This window comes from Danio rerio, chromosome 8, assembly GCF_049306965.1.
Source record: "Danio rerio strain Tuebingen ecotype United States chromosome 8, GRCz12tu, whole genome shotgun sequence".
Classification (NCBI taxonomy): domain Eukaryota; kingdom Metazoa; phylum Chordata; class Actinopteri; order Cypriniformes; family Danionidae; genus Danio; species Danio rerio.
In genome coordinates, this window is record NC_133183.1 from 44933076 (window position 1) to 44956424 (window position 23349).

The 23349-nt window shown below is 33.4% G+C and overlaps 1 protein-coding gene across 1 annotated transcript in view; it reads right to left on the reverse strand.

Moving 5' to 3' along the window:
* adgra2 (adhesion G protein-coupled receptor A2) overlaps window positions 1–23349 on the reverse strand; it is a 132719-nt gene that overhangs the window by 14848 nt on the left and 94522 nt on the right. Inside the window, 14 exon segments of the mRNA NM_001318071.1 lie at window positions 1685–1808; window positions 1974–2101; window positions 3829–4037; window positions 4243–4432; window positions 6564–6764; window positions 7570–7731; window positions 7814–7963; window positions 9931–10129; window positions 10214–10378; window positions 12211–12424; window positions 16616–16779; window positions 17583–17654; window positions 17749–17820; window positions 22783–22854. Of these exon segments, the coding sequence (NP_001305000.1) occupies window positions 1685–1808; window positions 1974–2101; window positions 3829–4037; window positions 4243–4432; window positions 6564–6764; window positions 7570–7731; window positions 7814–7963; window positions 9931–10129; window positions 10214–10378; window positions 12211–12424; window positions 16616–16779; window positions 17583–17654; window positions 17749–17820; window positions 22783–22854 (2122 nt within the window).

Sequence of the window (23349 nt, forward strand, 5' to 3'; positions counted from 1 at the left end):
AATGTCATTTAAAAAAATAGTAGCTGAATGTGTTGCTTAGTTACAGTTGGCATTAGTATACACACAACTCAATAGACCACAGGTGTCAAACTAAGGTGTCAACAGGGTTGGAACTAAACTGTGCCGGACTTCGGCCCTCCAGGAATTGAGTTTGACACCCCTGCAATAGACTATAAAACTTTTTTTTTCATAATTTTAAAGACAAAAATAAAGATTTATATTAGGTGAGTTTTTTTTTTTTTTTTTATTCGTGATATTGATAAAAACCATTAGGCTAATAGGCGTACTCGTCATTTTATTTATTTATTTAGCCTATTTTAATAACTTTTCAGGTTACATTTATTAGGTCCATGAGCTACAAATCAAAACAAAATCAATATGCTAACTGTATTTTAGCTGTTAAAACAGGCCTACATTATATTTTTTAACAGTAGCCTATTACATATTTTTTAAAGATTATTCTTCACCCTACCTGCAGCGCATGTGAGAAGTTGATCCGCGGCAAATCCACTTACTCAAGCACTATATTTCATTTATAACATTGTAAACTTGACTTTGAAGGCCGATCATCTTTAAACTCCAAAGACATTTTGAGGTGTCCTAATTTGAGACTGGTGCTGCATAATAGGATGTTTCTAAAAGTGATACCAAAATGAAAGCAAACATTTAAAAGGCTTCTGCGTTTTGTCAATTTTAGCTTAATTTTGATAATATAATTAATGAATATAATAAAATAAAATATTAATAACAGTGTAGACTATTGTGGGACTGTGCAGTGTCCAACTAAACATTTTTTATCGCCTACCTGAAAAACTGTGAAAATCACTGGCAGTTGCATTTTTGCTAAAATTTACTTACAGCAAATTGCATTTTATCCCTTTAGAGCTCAAGAGAGTTGTATTAAAATAATTAGTTAACCAAAACATGTAATGTATTAGGCTACTCGCCTTAACATCGCTCACTAGTCCAGTTTAGAGTGTGTCTGCTCAACAGCTGCGTGCACGTTTTAAAGGCTATATGTGAGCGCACCCTGACCTGACACGGGGACTAGATCACTAGACTATAAGCCTAGCATTAATTTCACAATTTTCATAATTTAATTGCTATTTCATATTATAGAATGGGAGTGATTAATGACAGAAAGAATTTTCAGTTTTGAGTGAACAGTGCTTTATGAAAACTAGGGGGGCACAAATTCTTTCCCCCGTAGTGTTAGGCCTGCAAACAACCATTCCATAAAGTAATTTATTACACGTCTGCGTATGTATATTAGATATACTATTATCACAATTATAATTTTAAATTATTATATAAATTAATTTTCTATTATATTTATATTATAATTTTAGCAGCTATCATTTATTGATATTGTGCAGCCTTAGTAACCATACACACAAATAAACATTGTTTACATAATATACACATTTTTCTTATTTTAATTTTAATTATATTTTAATAACCTGCAACAACTCATGGCCAAACAAAGATCATGATTTATTTATTTTTTACTTTTTCTTTTTTTTTTTAACTGAAAATCTCCACAAAATCTCCTCCATCTCTGGTATGGATTTTGTTTCTGTCTCAAACCTTTGTTTATTCTCCATGAAGACCCTGAAAAGTTGTGGGAAAAGTACTTAATCGAACAAAACACTTTTTTTTGTACAAAACCAAAATAGTGACTTACTGCCTGGCATACAATTGGGTATCCTGTCAGAGTGATGCCTCCAGCAAACACTGCAGACGTCATTGCAACATGGAAACTAGTGTTCAGGAGAGTGTGCCAACTCTTCCTCGTGATTCTGATGGAGCTAATGGTAGAAAAATAAAATGTTTAAACATTTCACAGGTTTGGCTCCTCCAGTGAGTGCCAACCACCTTCTGGTAACATTTTTGGGTCCTTTAAAATACATTAACTAATATACCTCAGTGTTAGCAAATATATCTGTGACTTTTTTAATAGGTCAAACAAATACCTATGGTGCAGTATATAAGTGATGATGATGGTGAAGAGGCAGAGGAGCAGCACTGCAGTGCAAGTGTAAATCACAGGATGAAGCACTTCCACTGGAATCGAAGGTGAACCTGGGAAGTCTGGTATCTCCTTAAACATTTATGAAGAAAATGGAGAAAGCATTTTTTAAAGATTCAGTTTTTTGATTTTACAGCATGTTTACACCTCAAGGCTGTCAAAACAGAGATAAAAATAAATAAATAAATAATATATATATATATATATATATATATATATATATAGTAATTCAAATGCTTTTGTTATAATCAAACGTTTTGGTTATTTACAGCTATTTAAATATAGAGATTTTATATTATTATTATTATTATTATTATTTTTTTTTTTTTTATTTTTTTTTCCTTAATTAAAAATACAAAATATGTAATGTATATTTTTATAAAACATATAAAATAATGAATTAATTACAGATTTCCACCAATGATCAACCAAGATAACTAGTTGTATTGATTCGTCAATTATTCATGTTGTTTTCCAAATAACCCCCAGCATGATCTAGCTGAACATTAAAATGTATTGTCAGGTTGAGGGCATGTAGAATAAAATGTCATGATTAACTATTTTTAATAAAAGTGGGAAAGTTAGACTGACAATATCATCACTATTAATCAGTAAGCTGATATTATTTCATTAGCAGTAAGCTGACCTAATTTTCATTCTATTGCATTGATAGTTCACCTCCAAATAATATCTGCATGTTTAACTACTGTCAATATTAATTAGTAACTTGTCAGGAAACCTCATACTTGACTACAGTGTATAATAAAAAAAAAAAAAAAAAAAAAAAAATATATATATATATATATATATATATATATATATATATATATATATATATATATATATATATATATATATATATATATATTTTGTACTTTTATTTAAGGCTTGCAATGAATATCGAACCACAGTCACATGTTTGGTAAGTCTCTAATATAATATAACTACTATAAGACAGAAATTTTCACTTTTCAAGCTGTATTGTACATAAAATAAATTTTTTGAATATTATTCAATAATATTACTGAAACTAATGGAAACTGAATAAATATATTTACATACATTTGCATAGGTAAATAAACAGACTTAATAATGAGCAAAAAAGTCTATGTAAATCATTTCTATGAGGGAATAATTATAAGTAACCTATTTCATCTCTCAAAACGACATGGCATACACAGCAAATGATGGTTAATATAATCCATTTCAATATGATTTAACATTTTATTAACACTTTTCTATTGTCACTATCACCAGCGATTTAACAGTTGCAGATGGCTGGAGAACTACAAATATGTAACGGAACTAGACCTCAAATCCCATCATGCACGTCACACACACACCAGTTCTAGTTCTCGCCCAGATTGCACACATACTGTAAAGCTTGATATGAATCATAAACTGATTACATGGACTATATATTCACCACTCACACACACACACACACACATGGCTGAGTCTTGTTGTATGTTCACCTGTAACATTACCAAGCAATATTCCTGTCTTGCCACGCCTTTTGATCCTTGTCTTATTTAATTGTTTATGCTGTTTGCCGCCTGCACCGACCTCTTTGCCTGTGACCACAACTAAACTTTTGGATTACCTCAATGATACTGTTTATACCTGTTGGCCATTGCCTACCTGACAACTCTTAATAAACTGCACATGGATCCTCAACTCTGTTGTCACCCAGCTCACTATTGCATATATTAAGTTATGTTGGATATATTGGATTTATTGTGTCACAAAGCTTTGTGCAATGCATTCGGAGAACAGAATTGTAGAGGTGTGAGCATTACCTGAAGCACAGCGTAATTGCTCAGTACTGAGCAGCGCAGTGTAGATATGGACACATCACTATGAATCAGCTGACAGCCATCAAGACTCCAACTCCCATGATGCCCCAATGCCTGCGAGTTCCAGTGGGCGGCGACAGGGTCATGTCCGGGTGACGTGTGTCGTAGTGAAACAATAATGGGATCTGACTGATTCCACATGCTACATCCATCTGAAAGTAAGGGAAAAAATGTGCATGAAAGTTAAGAATTTTAGACGAGTGGATGATGCTATACTTCATTGTATATTTTATAAGTCCAAGGATGTGTTATGCCCTCCATTAAAATGCATGTACACTATTAGTACACAAGTACTCATTGTTAAAAAATTCATGAAAGTTTTCAATTCCTTGAATGGTTGAGCTGAAGGTAACTCACCAAGGCCAGCGTAGATAACAGGTGTGCTGATGCCTCGTCTGCGGGCAAGGTCCGAATGTCCGGTAAAATTGCTGGTAAATGGGAAGAATCTTCCATTGCGAAATGCAACAAACTGAAGTTTACAGTCAGGAGGAGCGTTCGGCGGGAAAAGAGTTGCAGGGAGAGAAACTGTAGCAAGAGCCACTGCATTCTAGAAATAAAACACAAAAAAGGACAACATGAGGGCCTGCCTAACATGTCTATTAAAGCAAAAAGCCACTTGAGGCAACGTGTTTCAGATACTTTACCATGATTATATGACTTCTATTTTATAAAGCCTTTTAACTGTGGGCAATATGATAGATAATGATAATTATGACAAAAACTCCAAGTAGAGCATTTGTTTTTCTCATTGACATGACTACATAACTTGTGAAAAAATAATGATTTTAGCATGCTTTTAAAAACAATATAGTGTGATGTTAATAGAAAACCGCAAATAGAATAATAGCAAGCAAATGTATTGTAATCTACATTGCAATAAATCCAATTGCAGTAGATGAACTTAAGGTTTTTTCCCATCTACTTTACTGTAATTTCTATGATTACTGTAATCTTCTGTTCTTGGTTGAAGTATGCTGCTGAATGTTCTGACAAGGGTTTGTGTTAAAGCTAAATTATGCTGCAATTTCAACTGAAGCTTGTATGTCTTGTTTTAAAGTATTCTTCTAATTCTAACTTTGTAATGATGATAGTAGTAAATTAGTACAGTTGAGTTAAAGCAAAAAGCTTAATTCAAAAGTACAGTGCCTATAAAAACCCTGGTAGCAAATAATTCTGCCTAGAATTGGCATAAATCTGGCACATCAGGCTTTCATCTAGCACTGGCATATAGCATGTGGTCCAAACATGGCCCTGGTGTGGCAGAGATGGCACTGTCTTTAAGGCGGCACACAATACTTTGGCCAGATGTAAAATGTAGCATTTGGTCCAGATGTTATTAATTTATATGTGGGCCATGTGATGTGGCCTATTTTGACTCTCATTTAAAGTAACTCTTTAATATTTTCAAATAAAGAAAAAAATTCTACCAATCAGGTCACTTAAAAAAAGCACACCTAAAGCACAATGATTCATATGTTTATCAATTTCATTGCAGTCGTGATCCACCAACATATATGGCCCAGTTCAGGCTCAGTTATAGTTTATTAACTTGGCTGAGACTTGGCCCAGATATGGTCCATGTTTGGCCCTTGTCTAGAAGCCAGGCTTGGTCCAGTCATGTACAGTAATTCACTGTGGCATGTGGGCCAAGCAAAAGCTGATTGTGTGGGTCAAAGCTGGGCCAGAGATATTTTGCATTGTGGGAAATCATCAAACCCCTTTGAAATAATTACTTTATTTGAATGTTTTCCTAACCTGTGCCTTTCTACAACTTTATCCAGGAGGTCTTTGAAAGAAGGTGTAGATTTTCACATTGTATGATGACTTTCTATACATTACATATTATAATACTTTAGTATGTTAGTCAAGTGTAATTTACAGTATTACCAAATATGATTAAATCAATCAATTAATATAGCTTTTAATATTGATTTGATCAGCATTATTACAAAAAATGCACATTTTAAAAGTTTCTTTCTTTATCGTTTTACCAGACTTGAGTATGGAAAAATCAATGCCCAAGGTATGGACCCTTTTCACAAGCCTGTTATGACGCGTTTAATGGTTATCAGCATCTATAATTCTTGAAAGGTTTTAATATTTAATTTAATTTTATGAACATTTTATGTATTTATTGTATGTAGTATATTATCTTTGCTTTAAATTACAAATACACGTATCATTTCTAATGCAGCGTCTATGGGGCAGGACAGTACATTTGAAAAATGTGTTAAATTAACAAATGCTTGCTTTTTAATGACTTAAATTTCCAGGGTTTGTGTTTTAGCTCCTGAAATTTAACTCTTTATTTAAGCTGCTTATATTTAAACAAAAAAAATACTTCACACATATTTTTATACTTTCACCTTCCAGAATTCACTTCAAAAATATTCAGTTATGTTTAAAGAAACGAGTTATGACATTCAAAAGGCAATTTTCAGCTCTTTTTATTTAAATTCAAAAACTTGCTTCCATAAATTCAGCAGTTCAAATTAGAGATTACATCCAGGAACTTTAATACTACAGGTTTTTCAATTCAAAACTCTCTAATATTATTGGGTTTAATAGTTTCTTTAACCACACATGTGCATAAAGTAAGATTATGTGCACTTCTCTTTAATAAGGGTATACGTCTGACAGCATCAAGAATGCAAACTTACACACAAACCATGACAAACCTTGAGATGGAAAGCATTCAGTGAGGTGTTGTGGGTTCCTGTGGTGCAGCGAAATCTTAGTTGCTGCTCAAGTGAAAGATCGGCCCCATCATGCACCTGGCTCCCAGCTGCCCCCTCTCGTCTCTGATAAACCGTGCAGCTAATGCCAGTGAAATGAGCAGGACGAATTAGGTGAGCCTCCATCACAATGTTACGAGAATACTAAAAAAAAGAAAAAACATGTCCTGATTTGGCGCTCAAAATAAATTAATATTGTCTTTGTTACTGTTTGATATTTTAGTTTAACTATTGTATACTGTTGCAACTTGACAGTACAATGATGAAAAATCAGCAACAATCAAGAATGCATGATTATAAATTATTATAATACAAGTCGTTTCCTCAAAAGAGCCACTAACTAAGTAAATTTGGCAAGAGTGCATTGTTGAAGCAGTTGCCCAAAATATGTGTCAAAATAAGATTTGTCACCAAATATCATTCAATTTGCTGAAACACAGAGAATGTTGTGACCAAATTAAGACTCAAAATCACTCTGAAGTAGATGAAAACATCCTCAACACTACATAAGGGTTAAACCATTGTATTTTGTAGTTTGTTTCTGGATTGTTTGATAAATAAAACATTTTAAAAAACAACATTGAGTTGGAATAATAAAAAAAAAACTCTTCAGTGACACTTTATTTGGATAGTCCATTAGAGGATTAGTAGACTTTCTGCTTAATTTCTGTTGATACTGCTCCTTCAACAGATTTAACTGACTATAAGAAACTGCAAGTACATGTCAGCTTACACTAACCCTAACTCTAACCCTAATCCTACTTGTAATCTAATGAGAGTTAGTTGGCATGTAGATGCAATGTAAATTCAACAAACCAACCATCAAAATAAAGTGTGACCAAATCTTCTGTATCAATGAAAAAGCCTTCACTGACACTTTGATGAGTTTAATGCACTCTTGCTGGTTAAAAGCCTTAACTGATGTAACATGGCATAATTAAAAACATACTCTGGAAAGGTCCTGGGCGTGAGAGTGCAACTGAGGCCAAGCAAGAGTCTCCAGAGTATAGACGATTGAACTGCAGGCTCTTTCCTCTCTCTGTGCCCGAGCCAGGATCTGATCATCTACCTGCATCAGGTTACTCCCCATTTCAACCAGCACCTCGGACAGCTGGGATGAAGGAGCAGAATGTGTATATTAGGACACACATATACAGTGCAATATATCCACTAAACTCCCTAACTCTACTAACCTCACGCAGTTCTGTAACATAATCCATGAATTTGTGCATCATCTGAGCCACATACAGAACATCCACTGTGTCAGTGAAACCAGCAGCCTCAAGTGTGTATGACCGCACTTGGTGAGCCAGAGTCACGGCATTGGAGGCATTGACAGGCATCTGAGTGAGAAAGACAAAATGAACCAAAATTTGAGTATTACACTGTAAAAAAAAAAGCATCTGTTAATTAACATTTTTGTATTTTGTGATACACAACACTCTAAAAATGCCAAGTTATTTCAATCCAGCTCTGGGTGTAATAGGGACTAAGCCAACTGCTGGTTTATTTTTCTAATTAAATTATTAGGGCCTAATTTAACCCAGTGTTTGAGTTAGTCAAAATTTTGCCCAATTTTGGTTTCAACAACCCAGCATTTCTTAGAATAAAGTGTTGTTCATTCATTTACAGTTGTGAATTGCATTATGAGACCTTGATCTCTGCTCTCCCACTAAACACAATTGTGTTCAAATTACGTCTTTTAGACATTTCTTTTGGACAATTACACATTGAAATGATGTCCCCTAAGAGTGCAGAATATACGTTTTTTATGAGGTCTTTTTTGGGCACAGACTTAGATAAAAATCAACTAAAACATCACATCTCTCAAAATCTTAGCAGGGGATCAATAAACAACTCAACAGCATCAGCAGCTTTACTTATAAATAATTTGCTTGATTGTCAGGTGTCTAGCCAAGTTCTCAGTCCCAATTATTGAGAGATCAAATGTTTTAGTTAATCTGTGAGCTTTAAGGTCTCCTCAGATGATTCCAAGCAACAGCAGCAGAAAACTGAAAAGAGTAGCGACCAAATGAAAGTGCGAACTTTGGCTATGCAAAGGTTAATAAAACTGCTAGAACACAGATCTCGATGAGTTTCCAAAGCAGCATTTAGTCAAATTAACAGTATTACCAATTCTAGAGTATGGAGATTTAATTTACAGATCAGCTTCAAAAACTCTCCTTTACAAACTCAATATTATTTACCATGCAGCAATTCGTTTTGGTACTAGTGCGCCATTTAATACTCATCACTGTCAACTATATTCTTTATTGAATTGGCCTTCTCTTCAATCACGTCAACAAATTCATTGGTTTCTGTTCATTTCTGTTCGTTTACAAAACTGTTTTTGGGAAAACTACACTATATTTCTATTAAAAACCATACATTTTGTTTTAATACTATTTAAAACTAAATGAAGATTGAAAAAAGCGCGTTGGATGCTTAAAAAAGTGGCTTGCAATGAAGAAAGTGCTCTAGTCAAAGAACTTAATGTATAGCGCATAGCTGTATGTAAAAATCACCTGCAGCAGAAACAATATCATTAACATAAATGTTAAAAAATGAAGGCCCCAATATGCTACTTTGTGGGACGCCTTTCTGAAGCGGCAGGAGATCTGACTTTGTCAAATGAAAGGTGCATTTCAAATCATTACATACTATATTTCAAAGATAAGAATCAGAATTTTTTTAATTTTTCCCCTTTTTTAAATATTTCCCAAATTATGTTTAACAGAGCAAGGACATTTTCATATTATGTCTGATAATATTTTTTTCTTCTGGAGAAAGTCTCATTTGTTTAATTTCGCCAAGAATAAAAGCAGTTTTAAATTATTTATAAAACATTTTAAGTTCAAAATTATTATCCCCTTTAAGCTATATATCTTTCGATGGTCTACAGAAAAAAACATCATACTACAATAAATTGCCTAATTACCTGCCTTTAAATGTCCCTTTAAGCTGTATAAAAGTGTCTTGAAAAATATCTAGTAATATATAGTGGGGGAGGGTGTGGGAGGGAGGGGGCTTTATAATTAAAGGGGGCTAATAACTCTGACTTCAACTGGCGCACCAAGTACCGCCGTCGCCGCGGTATGAATGGCGGCAAAAGGAACACATTGAAGTAGTAACATCTGTATAATAAAGTGAGTCAAAAAAGGAACCTAACTATCAGTAGTTATGTGTCAATCAATGACAAATCTTATTTTCATAATAAGTTTTCGAAAGAAAGCTAAAGTGCGTTACCTTCTAACCAGTGGGAGCTTGCAGCTTTTAAAATTATGTTAATAAACCAGAACTTTGCACTAACCAGTATGAATGTATGTAGTATGCGTGTGATGTCATTGGTATAAAGGCACTGAGAGTAGTCTGCCTCCTCCCAGCGTCCAGACCGGTCACAGTTACGTGAAGCCTTCTTCTGCTCCACACCACCCCCTAGAGTTAGGGAAGGATAGCGTAGCTGCAGACAGTGCTGGTAGGAGGTGATGCCAGCTAGAGTTCTAGGCCATCTGAAGATCAAACAGAAGACAGTTCATGCATTTGTTGAGAATTCTTATTTGGATACAGATAAAGCATTAGGACACCTCCCCTACCTGAACTCCCCTCGATTGTTGTTCACTTTCTGCTCCGGACAGAAGGAGGCACTGTTCTCTAGCACCACTATCTCCACACTGCAAGAGGTGTTCCCACGGCCTGTAGACACCACACATTCCCACTCACCGCTTGCCTCAACATGGACGTTTGACAGGATCAGTTCACTAAAAATAAACAGAACCATGTTATTATTTAAGTGTACTGTTGCTCAGCATGAACAGTATGGTCGAAAACCAGCTGCGCATATTTTAAGCAATTAATTTACAGCATTTGATATATAATTATGCCATACTGTGATTCTGTTGTGATTTGTTAAGCTGCTTAAAAGTGAGAAAAAACTACTACTTTAACTACTTTTAAAATAAAAGTTGTTGATATGTAGTTTCAGTATTGTTAATAGTCAAGAATGTCTAAAGCAGAGGTGGCTAAATGTTTTTGTATGAAGTGCCAAAAACCAAACATCATTGAGAGCGGTGGGCCGAAGATAAATATACTAAACTATTTTACATTTAATCTGCCAAGTGTAATTTCCTTATTTATTTAAAAAATAAATAGAAAGCATCACTTTGAATCAAGTTTTATAATGCAGTATAACTTTTTAAATTTTAACTTATTGGAACAAAAACATGAACAACTACATTTATATAACACACTGGAGTTGAATACTGAATACACTAGTCAATCAGAATCTGCCTTTGCCTTGATTTGCTCGCCAAGTCTCTCCATTGTGCTCTACTTTACTTCAGGTGACAGTATATAGCTTTCAAACTAAGTTACAGCATTTAAATTAAAAAATTTGATTTTAGGTAGCTGTTTTGTGTAGTTTAACAATAAAATAAATAAAAAGTTTACATTAAATTTAAATTAGCTTGGGTTAACTTTGGCCCGCGGGCCCTAGTGTGGGCATCTCTGGTCTAAAGGCAATAATAAAGCAAAATGTAGGTTTTTAATCCAATGTTATTTTTCCAACAATTTTTACTGTTGTCAATAATGGTTTATCCCCTATTGAACAATAAATCAATTTCATTTTATTCCCTAAATCTTTTTTCTTTATGCCTTGTCACTAATACATTAACACTAACTGTATAAATATTGAACAGAAAAATAATACAGTTTATTTTTTATTTTAAAAAATTGAATAAAATAAGTTTCTGTGCTTGTTCAACAAGTAAGACCCAATGCCATATCACCCAGTACAATCAGATCTAACCAATAAGTCACTCGGCTTGAGGAATATATAGGCAGGTCACTCCATATAAGCAAGCTCCACCCAGCTGGATCTACTGTACATCCTCCTGATTCAAGCTACAGATGGTGATTTTTTATTTGATTTATATTATAATTTTTTTGTCAAATAAATACTTTCCAAAATACTTCTGATGTTGAAAAGTTTGAAAAAGGGACTTTTATCAACATTTTTTAAAAAATAGTTTAAGGTGATACTTTGCCTTGGTTGGTGCCTTAAATTACGGTACAATACCTGGATTATTACTCCACACAGAAAACAACAACTGACACAGTTGGGGCTCGAATCAGTGACCTTCTTGCTGTGAGGTGAAAAAGCTAACCACTGAGCCACAGTGCTACCCTATTAATTAATTAATTAACAGATATGTTTTACACTGTATATATTAAATTCAACCCTAGGACTATTTTACAATAGCACTTTAATTATTTATTTATTAAGTAGCAAAAACAATTTTCCAATATAATATGCTATTTTGTGTGGAGTTTGCATGTTCTCCCCTTGATGGCATTGGTTTGCTTCGTAAAACATATGCTGGATAAGTTGGTGTTTCATTCTGCTGTGGCACCCCTTAATAAATAAAATGATAAATTGTTGGGTTGCAGCAGGAAGGGCCTCTGCTGTGCTGCTCGATTAGTTGGTGGTTCATTTAGCGTTGGTGACTCCTGATGATTAAAAGAGACTAAGCTGAAAAGAAAATGAATTAATGTATATTACCAAACTGTTTCAATTCAATATAGTATGTGTTACCTTGTGATGAAGGTACAGTCATGTTGTACACTCTCCTCCAGATGAATTCCCTTGGTAGGGTCACTGGTAACAGGCTGACCATTTTGTCGCCAGTGAAGGGCAGTAATTTTGTCAACCAAAGAGGCAGTGCAATGGAAAGGCAGCCTGTCTCCCTTAAAAACAACCTGCCGCTGTGAGGGTAATAACGACAATGTGTGCAGTTCCAGTGGACCCTCTGAAAAGCAAAATTAATTGAAATATAAACATGAGAATCACAGAAAAAAAAAATATTACAAAGTCATGGCTTGTCTGCAGTTCCAACCTGTCTCCAATAAAGAATCTGTAGTGCATTTTGAAGTGCGATTTTCAGTTTCTCATATTCGTCAGCAGTTCAGCCTCAAATTGACACAGGTAATAAAAAAAATCTACTTAGCCATGTTCATCAAAATGTCCACTTTTGATTATATAAGACTTGTTTTCAATAGCGATTTTAAAACTTTTAATATAGGCTATTATAAATCAGAAAATGAGTGTACATAGTTTTACGTTAGGAAATGCAGTCTTAAATTTACAAACAGTCGGCAAGTACTAGAGAACGGATGTACACGCTCATGTCAAAGTAAAGCTCAACTTGCTTTGTTTTGCCTTCATTCATTTTTGTTTTCAGTAGTGACATAAAACACAAGTTTTTAAACACAGGATTTTTTGCAAAACATTTTTAAACATGATAGTTTAACTAATTTCAAATAACTACTTTCTTGACTTACCCAATAGGTGCATTATATTTTACTTGTTATTTTGCAAGAAATAGTTGTATTCAGATTAAAGTGTAATCTAAAGATTTAACTAGGTTATGTTAACTAGGAAAGTAAGAATAATTGGTCAAGTTATTGTAAAACAGTTTGTTGACAATCAAAACATATAAATATCTCATAAGGAGGCTAATAATACTGACCTTAATTTTTTATTTTAATTAAAAACTGATTTTATTTAAAACTATAAGTAAGACTTATGACTCCAGAATAATTATTTTTGTTTTAAAGAAAATACAGAAAATTTCTTTGTTAGAGAGCACCTGGGAAAAATTTTGAATTAACAGGAGGGCAAAAAAAATGACTTCAACTGTACTGTTAAAGTTTAACTTGAATGTTAAAAATGTGTTATCATAATATAAAGTTACTTGTAAAATAAATTAGGATGGAAGATTAATTTGAGTTGAAGTTATTTAATTAGTTTATGAAGATTGCAGTGTTATGCATGAAAAAAGACTTTGAATAATTAAGTAGTTTGTGATGTATGTTAAAGTGTTAAAGTGGCCGCCCAAATTACTCTGGTATAGAACCGCCACTGCCCATACTGTTGCCCATCTTAAGACTTAAGAATGAGACACAATTAAACCTGAAACACTTTATCACTTGGTTTCTTAAGTCTGTAAACGTCTTATAAGTGTTGTGAAAAGAAATTGCAACATTATAAAGTGGTAAATCTTTTACTCTTCCAACTTTTTATAAAATGTGTTGCAATAGCCAAATTTGGAATATGTGTTTATTTTGAAAAACAAAACAAACAAAAAAAAAACCAAGAAAAAAAAATTTCTTGTCGGCTTAGTCCCTTTATTAATCTGGGGTCGCCACAGCTGAATTAACCGCCAACATATCCAGCTCATTTTTAAGCAGCAGATCCCCTTCCAGCCGCAACCCATCTCTGGGAAACATCCACACACACTCATACACTACGGACAATTTAGCCTACACAATTCACCTGTACCGCATGTCTGTGGACTGTGGGGGAAACCGGAGCACCCAGAGGAAACCCACGCAAACGCAGGGAGAACATGCAAACTCCACACAGAAACGCCAACTGAGCCAAGGTTCAAACCAGCGACCCAGCGACCTTCTTGCTGTGAGGCGACAGCACTACCTACTGCGCCACTGCGTCGCCTTGTATTGAAACATTATAGCAATATAAATATGTATTTTTTTATTTCTTCATCCTCTTGTAGACTTAAATTCAACTTGATACAGTTTATACAGAAATACATTAATCTGATAACGAGAGGCAGTAAACTAAGTTAAATTTAAGACATTTTTTTTACTAACAAAGCGAGAAAGACATTTGTCAAATGTCAAAAAATCACTATATATATATATATATATATATATATATATATATATATAGTGATTTTTTGACATTTGACAAATTTCTTTCTCGCTTTGTTAGTCGAAGATTTCATTAAAAGTTATATGCAAATGTAATATTGTTTTACAATGTTTGATCATATAAGTGCAGCCTTTTGTGGTTATAATCCTAAACCTTTGAGCAGTAATGTTTTGAAAAAACTTTTTATCAAGAATGTAAATGTCCATGTAATGCTCAGTCAAGTGAATGCGATACTCCTGGTGGATTCACACATGTTTTCTTGGTTTTCTGATTCTGGCCCTTTTCTTCATTGTAGACATTACATGCAATGAGTTTAAACTTTCAGTACTTCATGGATGAGAATTAATATTGTTTTATCTACTTTATTACTTTGTGTGTTCATCTTCAATCCTTGCATACTGCACTGTTAGAAATGAGAAATTCAATCTTATGCTCTGTCATAAACAAGTAGTAGGAAGCATAATAAAGTTCTTTGGGTGTTTTATTGTCATCTGATTCAAAATCAGCTTTGCTTGTGAAACAGCCTGGGTGAATCAGTCTCTTGTGGAGGTTTGAGGATATGTATTCATTACTCGAGAGCCACAGAGGGATCTTTCCTAGTCGGTCACAGCTATTCACTTCTGGCCAACATAAATATGTTTAAGAGCAGCAAAGGAAGAGATGGCGAAATGAGCTGACATTAAAACAGTAACAGGAGCCTCGGTTTGAGGCCCAAGAAATGGAAAAATGTAGCGTATGTCGAAAGCACACATGAGGTTTAATAGAAAGTCAAAGAGAAACTTAATCAGACCCTAGTAGCAAAAGTCCAAGGAATTGTGAATTTTAAACCAATATATTTGATCTTAGCTGGCTAAGAGACACGAATTGAGCAATGCAGCAGATCAGTCAAACTACAAAGAATAATCAAAGACTAAGGAGGAGCAGTTTACGATAAATTATGAAAAAAAAAAGCATTTTTCTTTTCATTTCTTTTTCGGGAAAAACAAAGAAGATCAAAAGATCTATACCATATTCATAATCATTAGAGCTTGAGTAAAAAAGTCTGGTTAAAAACAAACAAATTTAACATTACAAACATTATTATTATTATTATTATTATTATTATTATTATTTATTCATTCATTTTCTTTTCGGCTTAGTCCCTTTATTAATCTGGGGTAACCACAGCAGAATGAACCGCCTGCTTATCCAGCATGTTTTACGCAGCGGATGCCCTTCCAACAGCGACACATCTCGGGGAAACATCCATACACACTCATTCACACTTATACACTTCGGACAATTTAGCCTACCCAATTCACCTGTACCGCATTTCTTCGGACTGTGGAGAAAACCAGAGCACCCGAAGGAAACCCACACGAACGTAATTATTATTATTATTATTATTATTATTATTATTATTATTATTATTATTAATAATAATAATAATAATAATAATAATAATAACAATAATAATGATAAAGTCAACAAATTAATACAATTATTATTATCATTAAAAAATAATAGTTTTAAATATAATAAATAAAATTTTAAATATGATTTAAGTGTTATTTAAATAACAATAATAATAATAATAATAATAATAATAATAATAATAATAATAATTATTATTATTATTATTATTATTATTTTTATTATTATTATTATTATTATTATTATTATTATTATTATTATTATTTAAGAGGCACAATACACTCAACACTGTTATACATATACACCCGATACCATGTACGCAGGGCATATAGCATGAAGCTAATTTGCAGTCCTCGTCCCTGGTTGGGCTTTGCATAAAAAAAAAATAATAATAATGATAATTAAAATAAAAATTTTACAAATAAAAACATTGTAAAAACACTATATAAATAAGCATGAATTGAATTGAAAAACAATACAACAACCATGTACAATATATATAGAGCCACAAACATAAAATATGAGTCAATCTGCATACTAAAGAAAAATGTAAACCTGATCAACCTGAATGAATGAATACTTAATGTTCACATTGCTGTAAAGATTTCTACCATTCTTTCAAAAAAAAAAAAAATAAATAAATAAAAAACTGTGAGTTCTGTTTGTTACTTCAAATCAACATGGCATTCCATACATGATAATAATAATAATAATAATATATTTTAAAATAAATTTAGATAAAATAAATATAATATAGATAAATATAGATGCAGATAATAAATAAATATAGATTAAAATAAATATTTTAAAAATAGGATATTGTGGTTGTAACACTGATATTGATTTAACTCACCACAGCTGAGGTCACTCTCTCTTAGAAGACGTAGGGGTTTGTTTTGAAGCCGTCTGGGATATGCACATAAAGTTTCATCCCCCAGTCGAGCAGAACCACTGCGGAAAAAACTTGGGACCCAGCGAAGACCGCAGTCACACGACAGGAACTCAGAATGGAAGTTCCTAATAAGAACAACATTGGATGTGAGAATAAAATAAAGCATGCTGCTCATTTATTTGTGTAATAAAAAGTCATGTATTATCTCCTAATTCTCAAAATAAATGAATAAATAACTTTCTTTGATATGTTGTAACATTACAAACTAATCTTTAAATATGTTTTTTATTTTATTATTTTTAAATACAAAGCATTTCACATTTTCATAAGAATATCCTATTGCAATATAACCCATCGCACTTATGTGACTGTTCAGTTTTTCATCAACATGAAAGATTAATATGTATATGCATTTTAAACTTGACATTGGAAGTTTTTTTGCAGATTTGATGTGTACAGTGGTCCCTCGCCATAACACGGTGCCTTTGTGGTCTTGCAGTTTCATGGATTTTTTTGTTTGCAATTTGACAGGCTTTTTTTTTACAAGCATTGTGTTCTGCACCCTGATTTATGCATTGTGTTTTCGTCGTGATTGGATGTAGACCAATGTCAATCAAACTCCTCCGTGTCGTGTCTCCTGTACAGTACAGAAACGTTCAGCTTGACAATTATACATAAATCTTTGATTGCTAGCAGTGTGACACTGAAATGCTGTACTGTTTGCATACATCACACTTTCTGACACTGCCTCAGATTTATGGAGAAAATAAAAATAAAAATGAAGTGAGTCAATTTTTGCAACTCTAGGCTAGTTGTTTACATGTGAACACATTTTTTTGTTAAAACTTCATCTAATCTAGTTAATTTTGCAGGTCCTGTTTAATAACATATAATCATGTGTACTATGAGAGCATTTACTTGAACTTACACTAGCTTGAGAGAGTGCAACTCCATAAACACATTTGGGTCCAGAGAGGAAAAGATGTTTCCAGAGATGTTTCTGTAATATAAGAACACAAATTAAACATTCAATAGTATAATACAATATTGTCATATACATGTCAAGCACTTCAGCAATTGTGGTCTTCACTTACAATTTAGTGAGGTTGGTAAGTCCCTGGAACATTTCTGGAGTCAAGCACCCAATTCGGTTACTGGAGAGGTCACTGCGCAGATTACAGCAAATACGATACAGTGTTATAGTGTGTTCCAGCTCAAGCTATAAAGGGTTAGGGGTTATGGATCTGTGCTTTATAAAACTTAAAACACTTTATTATTCAGTAGACATTACAGAATGATCAGTGATTTACTCTTTGAAACTGTACATGTTCAAACTAAAAGCTACTTAATATTTGTTTGAAAATGTATCATGAAATTTACCAAAATTGAAAGCAAAGACATGTTATGCAAATTGAACTTTAAAAAAAAGTTTCACATTTTTCATAAAAATTTAAATAATTAAAACGTTATTTCATCAATGGTAATGATAATAGTCATTTTTATTACAGTTTTTTCTTAGTCGCTTTGGTACATTTGCCAGATCAGAATTAAAATTTGCAAAACAATAAGCACATTCCTCAAAACAACACGTACAAATGACATAACACCATGGTTAACTAGTCTCTTGCCTAAAATCCTTAGTTCATCTCTCATAACTATCTTTCTGTGTCAATGAACATGTCAGTGGCATCAGAATGACAAGTCCTTGTGTCATTGTGTGTGGATAAGACAATCTGCATTTACACTCCATGGTTCAAGTGACTCAATTCAGATTTTTTTCTCCCATGTGGCACAGATCAGATATGGCTCATGTACGTGTAAGCAGGAACAAATCACATGGATTCCGATTTAATCAAATCACATTCACGCCTTGTTTATATGTGGAAATTTGCGAGTCAATGCGAGTCACGCGTCATTAAATTCAATGCAAATTATGTAAACTCTGATGCTTTAATTTCAGAACAGACTTCAGCAGAGTCCCAAACCTTAAATCTCATACACAAAGACTAAAAAAAGCTTTTATATTGTCCTGTAGCACAAGTATTTAAGCATGTTAACGAGAGAGAGAGAGAGCAATATCCATAAACAATCTAAACTAATATAAAACTATTCCACACATCACGTGCATAAATCGCGCCATGAAAATTACATTAAAACGCCTACTGGTTTAAAAAGGCCTACTTTAAAAGAAGATGGCAAAATGAAAACTTTTCTGTCATAAACTATAGTAAAACAACTTGTAAAAAAAGAATTTAAAAAATGAAGCCCCTCGAACAGAATAAATACAGGAATGGAGAAAAGAGCGCTCTTTATTATCAGCTGTCAGTCAGTGCCCGCTCTTTTTTTCCTGTTCATTGAGCCTTTTGACTTGTGCTGTGTAAATGCAAACAATCGCATACTAGTCACTTTGAAAGATGATGTAAGCAGGTCATCAAAAAAATCGAATACAGTCACAAAATCAGAATTGACCATCAGGATCTGCAGTGTAAATGCAGCCTTAGTCATGTTGTCAATATCACTATGTTCTGAAGAGGGGCTCTGATGTAAACTATAGCATTTTTTTCTCTTTGTACAGTAAGTTGTTGACAGATCATGTCATCGTGAAACAGAAAGGAAAATACATTGCTGCATAGCACAAAGAAAATCTAAACAAAAGTAAAAATGTGTACATAGGACAATCTGTTTGAGATGCACCTTCATTAGAAAAAAGTTAAGATTCACCTGGGAAAAATTTACCAATTCTAAACAGATTTAGAAAAAAAAAGTCTTATGGAAATGTTTAGAAAAATGCTTTATGACAAAATATTAAGACAACTTCAGCCATTTTGCATGTGAAGACTTTAGCCATGAATAAACAATTAAATGTTATGGGGGTGAGACTTTTCAACTTACCAAAATAGTCAATATTAATCAACATGACATAAGAAACTGATAATGTAGGAAACATCAATTGCACATAATCATTTGTTTGAATTTACAAAAGCATTTGCAACTTGTTCAAAGGACTGAGAAACTGCTTTTCTGATGTGCAGAAGTGACACAATAATGTGGGGATTGAACAGGTAGCGTTGAGAATTTCAATTCTGATCTGAGAAATGGACTGTGACAGAAAAACTGTAATTGAGCACCTGTACTAATAATTGTGTACCACTTCGCTTCTTAAATTTGGCATGATCTCTAAATTTACTATTCTTATTTTAATATATACAGTGGTCCTTCACTATATCTTGCAGTTTCACGTTTTTACAGTGCATTGTGCTCTGCGTCCTGATTAGCACATTGTGTTCTATGGCTGATTGGCTGTAGACCAATGTCAATCAGTCTCCTCCATGCCATGTCTCCTTTATAGTGCAGAATGCATTCAGCTTTCCAAATATACATAAATCTTTGATCGCTAGCAGTGTAACTTTGAATTGCTGTATGTTTGCAAGCTTTCTTCACAACAAACCCCATAATGTCGACTGAACATTCGGCACCATCAAAGGCAACCACGGTAGCACAGAGGAAGAAGCTAACAATCGCACAAAAACTTGGACTTCTGGACATGCTAAAGAAAGGTAGAAGTTATGCGAGTATTTGAACAAGAGAGAAAAGTGTGAACATGTTAATGCACATTTAACCTTCCTGTCGTGTTCGGGTCAAATCTGACCAATTTACAACTTAAATCACTCATAAATTATGTGTTTTACATCTGATTGCCTCAAGGCCTTAAAGTATCCTCCACACTGTGCATCTAAACATATAAAAGTAATGCTCACCTCTTTCATTGAATTTTGAGTGTTTAATCAACTTTGTTACACCTGTGGTGTTCCCGGTCAAAAGTGACCACCATAGGAAATGAATGGGTATATTCATTCATCCGATAGAAAACATCCTCACACACGCTACCCCAACTCACTCACTCACTCACTCACTCACTCACTCACTCACTCACTCATTTCAGACTGAACAATGTCTTACAGGTACACATCTCTTGAACACATCGATTATGTGCTGATCCTCCAGCCTGATCTCACAAGGAAACATAACTATTTTACAATTTGTCAGTTTAGTGGCTAATTCATATAAGTTCTGTCATACAACATTGCACAATTTGTAAAAGGAAGCGTGGCACACAACTCCACCCCTTTTTGTTGAAGTTGTTGGATCCTCCAACGTGAATCAACGTTCTGATAAAACAGTGTTTTATCTTCACACAGACTGTTGTCTGTTGACTGTTGGTGTCTGTTGTATGAATCCATCTGTGTGTCTTTCTTTATTTCTTTTTCGTTATTTCTTTCTTTATTCTTTTTTTTTATTTATTTATTTTTCTCTTTGGGAAGAAGCACAGAGATGGACTTTTTCTTTCTTTCTTTCTTTCTTTCTTTCTTTCTTTCTTTCTTTCTTTCTTTCTTTCTTTCTTTCTTTCTAATCTCCGTTTAGCCAATATCTGAATCTAGCAGGAGCTCTTTTAGCTTAGCAACAATTATTTTATTATATTATACTGTTATTATCTCACTCAAAAATGACCAAAGTACACGTAACTAGTGCTAGTTCTGTGTCCATGCTCACCGTATATACCCTCTATCACTATTCCCTATCACTAGTCACTACTCCCTATATTAGTACATTTGAAGGACAGAAAATTCGATCACTCAGAACACAAGAAAGGATAGCATTTTGTTTGTGCTTTACTGGTTAATAAATCATTCAGATAGATTAAAATTTCAATTTATTTGGTCAGACCCTGTGAAAGTGAATTAAGCGAGCTGTCTATTAGTAATGAGCAATGTTTTTTTGATTTCTGTCATCTGATGTTCATTTATGTAATACATTTTTACAGCGCCTATTTTTATTTTCATTAGTTATTTTATGTCTAATTCTGTAAATTTATGTTAAACACTACTTTGAGACATTCTTCACAGCCAAAGAATGTTCAATAAAAATTTGGTGGAGGAAAATGATTTTTGTGTTAATATAAGAGCAGTTAAAGCAGACCAGTCAATTTTGACCATGAACACTAAAGTAGGGGCAGGATGTGAACACGACAGGTGGGTTAAGAAAATAGTTTAGAGAGGGGTTTTACAGCCTTAAAACATCTATAATAACTGTAAAAAATAAAACAGACTACTTGGTGGATTTCAGCTATTGTGAGCTATTTTTAAAACATAACTCCTGCATTTAATGAGGGACCACTGAACATAGTTGCTTGTTATAAATCCCCCACTGCACATTTTTGTTTCATTCATTTGCCCACACAATCTTTAATCAAATACCATAATCTTCCCTCTCTCTTGAAACAACTTTTTTTCATTTCTGGTCACATGGAATGCCTTTAGGGCGTGGCAATTAGTTCATGTCTTGTTTCTGCCAAGTCTTCGCTTGAGGCACTGTTTTGAGTGAATGTTATCCGATTCTGTCGATCAAATTTGCCACCTCGTTCTTGTAATCATTGGGCATCTGAAAACATTTTGCACCAGATGATGCCAATGATGATTCTGGTGGATTGTAATTTATGATGGAATTGTTTAATGTTTGATTGTTCTATGGATTTAGCCAATGCATGTTCAATGAGAGTCAGTAGAAGTTTCTTTAATGCAAAAGCAATAGCAATTTATTGAATACAATAAAATAATTGGAAATCCACCACAGCTGAGTGCAAACTTGCATTAAAATCTTCCTCCATTTTGTTAGCAAGCCCAACTCCAATGATCCAATCAGTTCCCAAAGTATTAAATCAACTACATTTTTTTTTCTAATTTGTGAAACTGTTTAAATTGGATGTACATCACATGGTAAAAATTGCATTCTTAACTTTCGTTTCATTCCAACTTCAAGGATTATGTGACACTGAAGCCTGTAGTGTGATTTGTGACTAAATGAATAGCTGAAATAGGATTAAAGAAAAAACACTTTTGTAAAATTGTAATAATAGTTTACAATGACATTGAATAAAAAGACTTATTAAAACATTCTCAATTATTCTTATTTCTTATTCATTCTTAAACAACCTGGTAAGTGAACATTATTAGAATTACTGTAAAACAGCATAAAACATACAGAGAACAATGTAACTTGAGAACATAATCACTCACAGGTGTGGATACAAAAGATAAGGGGAAAGATCATGATATTAAGATGCAACTTACAGTTTTCGAAGTGCTGTGAGACCCAGAAAGGCTCCGGGCATAATGGTGCTGATCAAGTTATTCCTGAGATCCCTGAGAAAAAGACAAACAGAGTTGCTGTTTTTTAGCAAATGAAATAAGATGTATTATCAATTAATCAACCTTTGTTTATATAGCATCTTACTAAAACCAAGGTTGACCAAATGACTTTACACCAGTAAAAAACAAATTACACAACAAAACTAGAAAGCAAACAATGTAAAAACAATATAAGAAGTGTCAAAAAATCATAAAAACAAAGAATGCATTAAACACCATTTTGAACATAAGATCTTAAGCTCATAACTGGTATATAGCAACAGATTTCCATTAGGTTTAGCAGATTTATTTCTGCAATTGGCCTATTTTCCTGTATGTGAGCAATATGTTATTTTATTACTAATTCTGCATGTGCTTTGAAAGAAAAGGTTTGTAAAATGTTACGCGTTAGTAGTGCATATGCTAACCTGACATCCAAAAACAGCCAGTTCATATCAGCATAAAATAACAGAAACTAAATATCAAACAATGTTCACATGCCAATGACTA